Source organism: Coptis chinensis, chromosome 1 (assembly GCF_015680905.1).
Source record: "Coptis chinensis isolate HL-2020 chromosome 1, ASM1568090v1, whole genome shotgun sequence".
Lineage (NCBI taxonomy): Eukaryota > Viridiplantae > Streptophyta > Magnoliopsida > Ranunculales > Ranunculaceae > Coptis > Coptis chinensis.
The window spans coordinates 28,841,559-28,853,489 of NC_141456.1; the positions used below are offsets into that span (position 1 = coordinate 28,841,559).

General features: G+C 36.4%; 2 protein-coding genes and 1 long non-coding RNA gene across 14 annotated transcripts; all 3 read left to right on the forward strand.

Annotated features, from left to right (window-relative positions):
* Positions 1 to 599: 599 nt before the first annotated feature.
* On the forward strand, positions 600 to 3,000 carry LOC147523330 (U-box domain-containing protein 19-like). Its single transcript, XM_086598161.1, has one exon. The coding sequence runs from the start codon at positions 685 to 687 to the stop codon at positions 2,734 to 2,736; it is 2,052 nt and encodes a 683-aa protein (XP_086454287.1). The 5' UTR covers positions 600 to 684; the 3' UTR covers positions 2,737 to 3,000.
* Positions 3,001 to 3,202: 202 nt separating this feature from the next.
* LOC147523331 (uncharacterized) lies at positions 3,203 to 3,886 on the forward strand. Its single transcript, XR_015216007.1, has 2 exons — positions 3,203 to 3,389; positions 3,502 to 3,886. It is a non-coding gene; the product is annotated as an uncharacterized LOC147523331 (long non-coding RNA).
* Positions 3,887 to 6,263: 2,377 nt separating this feature from the next.
* LOC147523332 (uncharacterized) lies at positions 6,264 to 10,704 on the forward strand. 12 transcript variants are annotated; one of them, XR_015216010.1, is made up of 8 exons: positions 6,264 to 6,702; positions 6,849 to 7,106; positions 7,370 to 7,448; positions 7,543 to 7,654; positions 9,135 to 9,401; positions 9,516 to 9,922; positions 10,073 to 10,139; positions 10,460 to 10,704. XR_015216010.1 is itself a non-coding variant. In XM_086598171.1 (7 exons), the coding sequence occupies exons 4-6, from the start codon at positions 7,652 to 7,654 to the stop codon at positions 9,909 to 9,911; spliced, it is 666 nt and encodes a 221-aa protein (XP_086454297.1). In that variant the 5' UTR covers positions 6,268 to 6,702; positions 6,849 to 7,106; positions 7,370 to 7,448; positions 7,543 to 7,651; the 3' UTR covers positions 9,912 to 9,922; positions 10,073 to 10,704. The 12 variants fall into 12 exon arrangements, 10 of the variants coding, with proteins under 10 accessions (XP_086454297.1, XP_086454301.1, XP_086454295.1 ...); XR_015216012.1 differs by lacking the exon at positions 7,543 to 7,654 and having other exon boundaries at positions 6,267 to 6,702; XM_086598171.1 differs by having other exon boundaries at positions 6,268 to 6,702; positions 10,073 to 10,704.
* Positions 10,705 to 11,931: the final 1,227 nt, after the last annotated feature.

Sequence of the window (11,931 nt, forward strand, 5' to 3'; positions counted from 1 at the left end):
TATGTACTTTTTGTCGAACTTTGAACTTCAAAATATTTCTCGAATTACGGTCAGTTTGTTTTTCGCGCCGAGCTTTAAGGTTTAGTACTAAGTTTTGTTTTATTTTAAAATAAAATGCAATTATTTGGACGCATGTGGTTTAGAAATTGAAGATACAATATAGTTTACAAATCAGTTAATTAAAACAGGATAATCATTTTTAAGAGTCGATACTCAAATACACGTTAATTATATCTCCTTTTTCGTCGGCAATCGTCAGCTGACTGCACGAGTTCTTCTTTTCTTCCACGGCCAAACGTGTCATTCGTCCACACTTCCACGTGTAACAAGTCGGTTCGTGGATCCCATTTTGTCTGTTTCTCCAGACAATAACAGCAGCCAACTTAAATATCCAACACAGGATCCAAGAACCTACTTCCACTCATTTTTAGACCACCACGTGTCCATCCAACACGTGTCGATCAGAAACAAGCCCGTGATCTAAAGTAAAACAGTACTAAACGCGGTAGTTTGTTAACTTATGATTAACCGCCACGTGTCCTTGTTAGATTTTGGTTCATTAAAGTTGAACCAGTCTTATATATATAGAAGATAGAGCACAGACCATAACGAACATTTCTAATTCTGTGAATCTTATACCAATCCTTAAAAGTCGAAAAAATTCCATTTCACATTTTCTTCTCAATGAATCGAAAATTAGATCATTCCGAACGCCGGATTTTAACATTTTCGGCAATTCATCCATGCCAAAACATCGCACCGATGACCCTTGTCGCGTCTTTGATTAGTCTAGCTCGGAACATATGTGCTTATAGACCGAAATTTTTTGTGACTCACAAGCGAAATATTCGAGAAATTATTCGTCAAGTTGGTATTCTTCTAATTTTCTTAGAAGAAATTCATGAGCGTAAATCGGTGTTGCCTCATTCTTTGGTTGTTTGTTTCTTTGAGCTTCATCTAGCATTTCAAAAGCTTGGCTACTTGTTAGAAGATTGTACACGTGAAGGTGCTCGGTTATGGATTTTAATCAAGTGTAGACGAATATCGGCAGAGCTGCAAGTACTAATAAATGCCGTCGCAACTTCGCTTGATGTTCTTCCGTTGAATTCGCTTGATGTTTCGGTGGAAGTGAAGGAGTTGATTGAGTTGGTAGCTAAACAAGCACAAAGAGCGAAATTCGAAGTTGACCCAGACGACGAAAGGACCATGGCTGATGTTGCCTCGAGTTTAATGAAATTTGAGAACAAGATTGCTCCTGATCCACTTCAATTGCAAGGGGTTATCAATTATTTGGAGATCAGAAGCTGGAGTGAGTGCAACAAGGAGATTAAATTCTTGGATGAAGAAATTAGTATAGGGAGCTTGAATGGTGAGGAGAAGGAAGTTGCATTACTAAGTAGTCTAATGGGGTTCGTCTGCTATTGCCGTGGTGTGGTATTCGATGCTACAGATAATCGAAGCATGGATCGAACGGACTCTAGATACGAGGGTGAGGATCTTAGTTGCTTGAATCCTGAAGATTTTCGTTGTCCAATTTCTCTTGAGATCATGATGGATCCTGTGACTATAGCAACTGGACAGACTTATGAGCGTTCTTCTATTCAAAAGTGGCTCAAGGCTGGAAACCATACTTGTCCCAAAACTGGCGAGAAGTTAACTAGTACTGCGTTGGTACCAAATTCAGCTCTACAGAATGTCATTCGGCAATATTGCTCCAATAGTGGGATTCTAATTGCCGAACCAGGCCATAAAAGCCGCGATATTACAAGGACTATTTACGCTGGTAGTCCTGCTGCAGCTGGGGCTATGAGACTGCTTGCTGAGTATCTCACATACAGGCTTGCAGTTGGAACAAGTGAAGACAAGAACAAAGCTGCTAACGATATTCGATTACTTGCTAAATCAAGCATATTCAATAGGTCTTGCTTCTTGGAAGCAGGTACAATTCCTTATCTTTTACATCTTCTATGTTCAATGGATTCGAACAGTCAAGAGAATGCAATAGCAGCACTTCTGAATCTGTCAAAGCATTCCAAGAGCAAAGAAGTGATCGTTGAGAATGGTGGGGCGGTATTGATTGTGGATGTTTTAGCACATGGGCTAAAGATGGAATCGCGGCAACTTGCTGCAGCTTCGTTATTTTATCTTTCTTCGGTTGAAGAATACCGACAATTGATTGGAGAAATACCAGAGGCAATTGAAGCACTTGTAGCGTTGATCAGGGAGGGTACCCCTCGTGGGAAGAAGAACGCTGTAGTTGCAATATTTGGGCTAATTCTGTTTCATGAGAACCATAGGAGAGTGCTGGAAGCTGGAGTGGTTCCATTATTAGTTGATATTTTGGCGGGTTCGGAGAGAACGGATCTTGTAACCGATTCACTGGCAGTGTTGGCAAGCCTTGTAGAAAGCCATGATGGAACAATGGCAATCCTATGCAACTCAGCTTTAGCTGTTCTTATTGAGATTCTACACTCTTCAACATCTCGAACGGCGAAAGAGTACTGTGTTTCAATTCTTTTAAGCTTGTGCATAAATGGTGGCCTAGAAGTGGTTTCACTACTACATAAGAACTCCTCACTCATGGCATCATTATATTCTCTTCTCATGGAAGGAAGTTCTCGCGCAAGTAAGAAATCTAGTACAATCCTCAGTATCCTACACGAATTCAACAATAGAAACTCTTCGGGTATGTCCTCCCTGGCAAGAGAACAAGAACGATATGTTCAAGTACGGTAACTCAGTTTTGTTCCGTGAGACTTATTATATTTTTCTTTTTTCCGTCCTGTAGATATATACATAAGTATACTGTTGTGTATGGTTGCAGCAATTTATTTTTATTTTTGTTTTTTAAGGTTTTATCTTTGGTTGTTAGCTTGATTTTATCAAGAGCTAACAGCTGAATTGGCTTCCCATTGTGTAGCATGTACATATATATGGGTGTATACTTCCATTCTTTTTTATACAACGAATAAAATTGTTACAGTGCAGTAGATCCAACAACTTGAGTATGGTATATCTCATAGACTTCAACAACAGTTTGAACTGATCGAAGTAACTTTTTGTGATCAAAGTGTCCATACTAGATTTTGAACAATGAGGTTTTTACTCTATACTTCCATTGGATGTCATTGGGCGTAGACTGCATTGCTCTTAATTAGCGTTACCCTGACTTCACATATTAAGCTCGGAAGAACTTTTGCAGAGTGATCATTGAACTTAGCTCTCAAGTGGCCAAGTGGAACTCCTGTTGCATTCCCATAATTGTTATCCCACATTAACAGATGATCTTTGTAATGACTTGGATTGGAGGTAGATGAGAACGGATCACTGTTGTCTTCTTCTTTAACCACCATACTTACTACCCCTGTTTCCTGAGAACATATGCACAAGTAAGAAGTCTATTGCTGGATAAACACACAAATGGATATTTGTTAATATTTTGGGAACATCTTTCTTCTAAAAAGGTTGACAATTGACGTTGCCATGTTTGATGTTCTCCAGTAATGATGGTTGTCCAGGGATCTTCTCACCAACATTGATTTACTCTGCCACGGCTGTTGTTGAACGTTTCACCGTAATTGAGTGCTACGTACATGTGATATTTCCTACCATCCAAGGACTTGTGCCTGAGAAGTAATCAGGTTATTCATGGTGTTTACTGACTAGCCCTAAACAAAATTGAGTTTGGAAGTATAATTCAAGCAGCTAACGCCAATAACCAGCAATACTAATCACTGGATAAAGAACATGCTGAAAATTGTCATAAAGTAAGATTCGGACTAGAGCGAAATAACTGTGTAATCCTTCAGTTGTTTCTTTTGCATTTTGTGAGACAGCACTGTTATGTACAACTTTAGTACCAACTTCATCTAAAAAAAAAAGAAAACTCTACAACGATAGTACTACAACTTTTTCCGTAGAAGAGATGTACGATCCCAGGAAATGAAGATTGTTGGATAACATATCATACTTGGAAGTTAATTTGCAGGGTATTAAAATAGCTCGTAAATCAATTCGTTTGGGTGCAATAAGTATGTGCTGAACAAACGGGTTCCCATTCCATCATGGGGAGAAAGCAACATTAGTGAGAAATAAAGGGATTACTTGAAGAATAGTGACATGCCCATTGTTGATGTTTTGGGTAATATGTTTGTTTAGCATTCCTCACCCTGTAAGGTATCTGGTAAGTTGTATTTTAGATTTGCAGAATGAGATGCACACAAAATTAGAACTTCAGCTGTGAGGACTGAGTTTACACATCGGCTAATCCGAAGAAATTGCAGGTTCAATTCTAGTGGACGATCTTCCAGTTCCTTTGTCTCTCTTCCTGCCTTTTTGTTCCCCTCCTCGCAGTAGGGTGAAGTGAAAGTGTGTAGTTTACATTTTCGCTGCAAAAAAATAAATTAAGAGTATTATTTCAAATCCTTGGGACAAATTTAGTGCTGGGGTGGAGTGTGTGGATAACAGCAGCATACTTCAAATCCCATTTTCCTAATCCATAAGCCTCCCTGTTGTGTACTCTCCTAAACCGAAAAAAAATAGTACAAATTGAGTTTGAAGAACATTGTTTAAACAAAATAGAAATTTTAGAAACGAATCCTCCTACTCCTACTAGTCAACAAAATCAAACCACATACCACTTGACAAGAACAGGACAGATAAAATAAAATCAAATGTTAGCTGTATGTACCGTTAGGGGGAAAATATTGCTAATCTCGAGGAGGCTCTAGGTGGAGTATGCGGCTTGTTATTAAAATTCGTCCAAGTCCTTGGCATTAATGGACAGAAATTTGGTAACAGTGAGGTTCTCCAAGACCACTGCAATCTTCAATATATACTTCAACATTTCAAGGTCAACTTTGCCGTTATCACTAATACTTTGAAGCTTGACAGACTTGAGGTGATATAACATGTAGTGAGATGAAACACTTCTACCCAATCGTTTCTTTCGTGTCACAGCATTCCTCCTAATCCCATGAACAATATGTTAACCACCCAGTTTGAAGACAAATTGCAAAATCAACTAGTAATTGTAGATTTGTAGCAGAGCAAGTTTAGCCAAGTCATGGTTGCGATAGTAAACTAACATTTAACATTTAACAATTAATACAAATGAAATAAAAGATAGGGATACCTGATGTAGATCCAATACAAGAGATTCTAAATTAGGGGTTATGGTTATCAAACTCAGTAGAGCACGTACACAAGAATGGTTGCCCCAGTCCAGTGAGCTTCAGATGTTTCAGATTAGACAATATGGCCTCTTGATCCAGTATATTGTAGAAGCAATATTTATGACCAGTGACATCACATGTATAAAATGCCTAAAACATAACACTTACATGAGATAGAAGCACAATAACTTAATTCAAAAGTAGTAGAGAGAAACAAGTGGGTAATTTTAGACCATGAGATGAGATGGGAAAAAAAGATCAAAGGTTAGGACAAGACTTAAAGAAAGGTATGAAGCCCATAAGAAATAGGATTTGAGAAGAGGCTCTAGGAAAAAAGAGGCTAAGCCACAAAAAATGGAGGAAAAGAGATGAGAGAAAATATATGGAGAATTACGGCGCGGCTTGATCCCTGGTAAGGAGGTACGTAGACAACCTAAATGGGTTCAGCCGATCAATTTAAATAATGATTATTTCTTATTTTCCACACCAAAATTAGGAGTTGAGACATGTAAGATTAAAGGGTAAAATATAGCACAATATCCCATGAAATCTTTAACTTGAAAGCACTGGTAAGAACTGGTCCATTGAGATAATACACGTATCATAACATGTAACAAAACTATCCCACATAGGATCCAAACAAGTAGAAACAATGGGCATATAGAGAAGGTTTTAACAATGGGCAGCGCGTCTCAAAAATCTCAAACTTGTGATCAACAGTTAGAGCAATTTTTAAGATCTTCATACGATACTCATATGTTTGCAAACGTTAGCCATGAGCCCATGAGCAGTTGCGGAGCTATGTGCAGGCCAGGTAGGGCGTAGGCCTATGAACTTATGACCAAAAAAAAAAAAAAAAAAAAAATACTACTACTATCTATTATAATAAAACAAAATGGATAGATAAAAAGTGGTTGGGAGTGCATAGGGATGTGAGTTAGATGTGGGTGGATCCCTTTTGAACTTTAAAACATATTTTTTTTAATGGTAATTTAAAACGGATTTAATACAGATTAAGACGTTCTCATAGAGGTTAAGTAAATACATTGGATGCCATCTTCCATATTTGTGTTAACGAAATTATTATTGGTTATAATTAACGAACTTTCCTATTTGGTACTACTCTTTCCAATTTGGGTGTTTCGTACTAAATATACGAATTTAATACGACCAATAATCAGGGTCTCCCCATATTTCTCCACGAAATGGCACTCGGCCTCCTCTACTCGCTTCTCTCCCCATTCCCAACTTCCAAGCTCTCAAAGAAACGGATAAGTTACTACTCTTACACTTAATTCCTTAAATTGAAGACAACTTTCACAACCTCTTCAATACCGTAACTCCTTTCTTCATTCATCGGGAGAGAATTTCTAAAATAATAATCAACTTTAATCGGTGGGATTTGATGACTACCATTAGAGCAGCCATGGGATTTTTCCTTACGTTACTCCCCTAACATTCAATGCAACACTCTCAACTCTCTGCAAAACTCTCACTCCCAATTTCTATACTGTAAGAATTTCAAAAGGTAATCTTACATGATTTAATTTGTTTTCCCTTAAATTATTTGTTTCCATCGGAAATTCTTATTGAACTGAACTGTGTCTTTATTGCTTTTATGGAGGACTGTGTTCTGATGTTTTAGTGCCTCTGTTTCTTAAACTATTTCTATAGAGATTGAGCATGTGAGTGTTGGACTGTGTTTTTACTGCATTTATGGAGGACTGTGTTATGAGGTTTTAGTGTTGGCGATGGTTATGCAACTCTTATTTGTTCCCCTACAAAACCCGAAGTTCCAACTCTCTCTCCCAAGTTTCAATTCTTGCTGTGGATGCGGCTTAAAAAACCTCTGTGCCTAATGATTTATGAAATGGGAGTGAATAGCAGATGTATTAGAGAAAGAATCAATGGGTATCATTGAATAGTATGCAGGTAATATGCCTTATCTTGGGCAAGTAATTTTAGTTTCTTACAATTGAACGTCATATTCTTCTTATGAGTTTCAATTCTTGACTCTACATTCTAGGCATCGTGACTATTCTTTTAGAGAATGACCAGTTGCAAATAAAACCAATCAAATCTAAGTGCTTTCAATTCCATTTAAAAAAAAAAAGAATTTTAGCGTGTTTGATTTGAGTGTAAAACGAAAATCACAATTTTCTTATTTTCTATTTGTGGTTAACTGATGCATACAGGGAGCAACAATGAACTTTGGGGGAGGAGATTTACATGTGAACACAATCGAGGAATTTAATTCCTTCTCATTGTACATTGGTAAGCCGTTACCTTCTCTCAGAACTTTAACCCTCTAATATATGTTAATTGCAAATCTCAGAACTAAGGACCAGGTAATCCATTTTGTTCTTAGGATTGATGTTTGAAAGCAGCTTTTTAGTTTGTATACGAAGATGTTTCAGTTCAAAATCTGTATAACAAAGTGGGGTCGTGAGCGTTCCTAAGTTCTTTAAACATATAGAATGGTGAGTTCACATATAAAATTCCAAGTGAAACTTGGATTTGTGTTGTATTTTAAATATTTTTTTCCTGTTAATTCCTTAAACTAAGTTCTATTGTAGACCTCTCCATGTCATTGCTCTAAATTACAGCGATGCGCATATGTTCTGAGTTTTGTTTGGAATACTTTGTGTTACATTGGTTTGTTTTACTCGACGGAGCGCTCATAGTTTATTGAACTTTGGCATCATTTTCTTTAATTTCAATTCATCGTTCTTTATTTTTCCCCAAGGTATGATGCTAAGGTTCTTTATCTATAATTTCATTTCATAGTTCTTTATTTGTTGAGAAATCCCATTCATCTCGGCGTAGTTAGGTTGTTCATTGCTCTCTACGTCAAAAAAATTTGGGGATTTCATGCTACATGTATTGCATGTATTGGTTGAATGTTTGAATCTACGATAGATTTTTATGTTTCCATATTGCCTTTTTTTCAATAATTGTTGCTTCTTATACAAGAGGATCACTTTCCCTTTAGTCATTCTTTTTAACTTGCCATTCCATTGCAATGTATTGTGACATTAGTCAGGAACACAAAAGTGTTTTTTTTTCCAATTGTTGAATGTAGTCTATTCACTGTTTGAGACTTTTTGCGTGTAGTCAGTAGACTCCTTCAACTCTACTCCTTTTTAAGGGGTTTAGTGTAGTAGGTCAAGATTGCCAATTAGGCTAATAAGAGAAAGGATCCTTCCTAACTATGGTGGTTGGTCCTTGCAAAAGGGCTCAAACAATGTTCCAAACGGGGATAGTCTCAAGGCAGAGGCAAACAAAGATAAACCAGTTCATTGACTCTATTGCTTTTATAATAATTGGACTGGAAATGGAAGCCATGCTATATTTATATTGCTTTACACTGGATTGACCCAATACAGAACATGTACCAGATCGTAGATGGTGTTCATGTCTTTGTAGGCACACTTCTTTACATTTTCATTTCTCATCATTGATAAATGGAATTCTTTGAACACTATGGTCTATGGGACTTGGGCTTGGATTCACTATGATTGTGGTGACATATTTTTAGAAGTAGTTGTTTCGTACTATATTCTTTTGAGTTGCGCGTTTAAGAAGTTATCATTTGATTGTTAAAAGCTGAATTTTTAAAATAAATTGCAAGCTTATTAGTATTTATGCAATTCTTAGCATTAGATTAGTTATGCAACGAACTTTTGTTTTGTACATCCTCCGACATCCATGGTATACATAAATATGTCTTTTTAGTCAAATTTGGATTGAATATTAGTATTTATTAATTCTTGCATTTTACATTTTAATTCTATGTTTTGTTTTCTATGATAGCAGCCCTTCGTAAATAAGTACTAACAGTCAAAGCCTCCTCATCCAACGATTAGAACTGGAAATTCGGAATCATAATTTCAGTTTTTTTTTACTTAGTTGAATTTGTATTTAATACTGATATATCATATCCATACATCCCGGATATAGCACAGACATTGTGTCGAAGCAGTCGAAAGAACGCTTCGTGATATTCAGGACAATACAAAGCCTTTCAGAGGAATCACTGTTGTCCTAGATGGAGATTTCCTACAAACACTGCCTATTATACCGAAAGGTGTTAGAGAACAATTTGTCGGAGCTTCATTAAGGATATCCCAACTTTGGAGACATGTGCAAGTCCTACACTTGGTTGAAAACATGAGGTTAGAGATGTTAGAGCCTGATAATGCCAACTTCACAGATTACTTGGTCAAGGTAATTTGTTAATTAAAATCATCGCTACTTTCTTATATTAATAGTGTAAGATGAAGAAAATTTAATCATTGAAAATTGTGCATAGTAACTGATATTTCTCTTAAAAACTTCCAGATTGGAACGAGTCCTGAAGATATCGTAGAGTTGGCACTAGGGATACAAAACTGTACAAACATAGAAGGTCTTATTTCGTCAGTTTATCCAAATTTAGATTTGAAGGAGGTAGCAACCCCAGATTATTTAACTGAAAGAACCATTCTAGCTGCACAAAATGATGATGTAAGTGTCATCACTGAAGCTGTCCTAAATTTGATCCCTGGGAAAAGAAATTCTTACTTAGCAGCAGATAGAGTTGTCGATGATGTTACCAACTCTGAAAACAATGGATCCAGATACCCAAGCGAATTTTTAAATTCCCTCGGTCCCTCATCAAAAAGAATTACTGTCATACTACCACCGAAATCATCTAATTGCATCGCCAACATTGTATATCCAGAAGTGCTACTCTAGCATCTTTAAAGGTAAACAAACTTATTATTCATAACATTAAAAAACTATTATTCTTGAGCGCATATGCTTCTGTCGTTTTGCGTTTTTATCTCTCTTAATTTCATCCATATCCCATTTTTGTTGTGTAGGATGTAATTATTAATATATGGTTTCCTCTGCAGGTTCTACTTAAAATTTTCAGTGATGGCGTGTTCTGCTAACACTATACTGGCACTTTAGTTCAAACAGGTGTGTAAGGGAACAATACGTAACACTAGATGTTTAGCATTATAATGTAAGGAAATACTAGGCAGGTTGGGTTGAAACATTTGAAAATATGGGTGCTTCATACCAATGCTTCTCCTCCGATATAAAACACGTGATTTACTAATGAGAATTCCATTAAAAGTTTAAATTGATGTGTTCTTCAAGACAGAGTTAGTATTTAACAGAGTGTTCCATCCCTGTATTAACACATTATTTGACCCTGATTTATTCTCGGGGATTTAGTTGGTTATTTACTCCTTCGGTCCTTCCTTCTCTTAAACGGTTTGATTTTTTCCCTATAGTCTTGCAGGAGTTGCAGTAGGGGGTGTACCATTCAATACTTGCGTGCCAGCACTACAAGCATAAATGGGGTTTTCACCATATATATTGGTGAATGGCCTTTGTAGTTTAATCAATTTTGTAAACTGAACTGGTGAATGTGCTTCGTACATTTTTTTTTTTTGGCATTTTGAAGCTACAGTGTAAGGATTATAGTTTCAGTTGAGAAGCAAATGACTGAGAAATAATGTAGCAATGTTTATTTTTCTCTCTGGTCTCATTTGTAATTTGATTAGCACATCACAAGATGCAGAGGTTAACTCTATATCCCAACCAACCTCTCAATTTTCTTGTGTGGAACCTCCACCCTCTTTTTGGGATTCTAATCTTACTTATTAAGTTATACAATATATGAAAAACAAAACCTCAGAGGTTTGGACGAAAAAATTGCTATAATTCTTATTTCAACAGCAAGCCAAAGGCAACTATATCACCAAAAACAATTCGCTCATTACAAAAACAAAAATTGTCCACAAGTGGAATTTACAGGTAATTAGGATTTTCCTCCATTCAAACTTTGAGTGATGCCTAACTCATTTGGTCCATAAATCCCTGTCATTCCTTATTATATACCATGTTTATTATTTTTAATTCCACTGGTGTTCTTTGTTGTTGCATAAAATTTCTTTGTTGATTAAAGTCGTTGGATTACACACATTCTCGAGAAACACACAATCAAGGAACGTACAATCGTTCCTTTTTTCTTTTGTCGATTTAATAATTAAGGCAACACTTTTGCCCAGTATATAGTTCTACAAATAATGACTTTGTTTTGTGTGTCACATACATTGTGTTTGATGAATTTGTATGGGCTTCACTTTTACTGTGAATTTGTGTTGCTTAGTGCATGCATAGTGTTTAACGAATTGCTTATTGTCATCCTCTACAAAACCAACATTAAACAAAGGTACGCAATGTAAGTACTTATAATAGTTTTTTTCTTTAAAGATTTTGTATAATAAGTAATAGTGATTTCCAAAAATTAATTTTGTTTGTTTTTTTAGTGGGATATTTATCTCTTTAATTCTTAACTACCAAGAGATTGTTATCTTTTCAGTTATAGGAGTATATGACACACACCATTTAGAAACACCATCATGAAAGGATAATCTAAATAGTGTTCAAACACAAATGTGGAATGCCTGAATGATGGACAGCGTCACGCCCACACCGAGATAACAGATTCGGTGCAAAATAATAGGGGAAAAACTTTCTTCTTAAATGGAGCAGCTAGGGACAGGAAAAACATTTGTCTACAACACAATTGCTGCAGTTTGCCATAGTCAAGTTCATATTGTCATCAATGATGCATCATCTAGAATTGCGTCACTGTTGTCTGGTGACAGGACAGCCCATTCGCCTTTTTGCCTCCCGTTGGATATTATGGACAACACCTTCTGCGGGTTTTCTAAAAACCTTTTCAAGGAAGTTAGCC

Coding starts and splice junctions, on each gene's coding strand:
- LOC147523330 (XM_086598161.1), top strand. CDS start 685: ATGAATCGAAAATTAGATCATTCCGAACGCCGGATTTTAACATTTTCG.
- LOC147523332 (XM_086598175.1), top strand. Junction 9,402..9,515: donor TCACAGATTACTTGGTCAAG/GTAATTTGTTAA, acceptor AAAAACTTCCAG/ATTGGAACGAGTCCTGAAGA.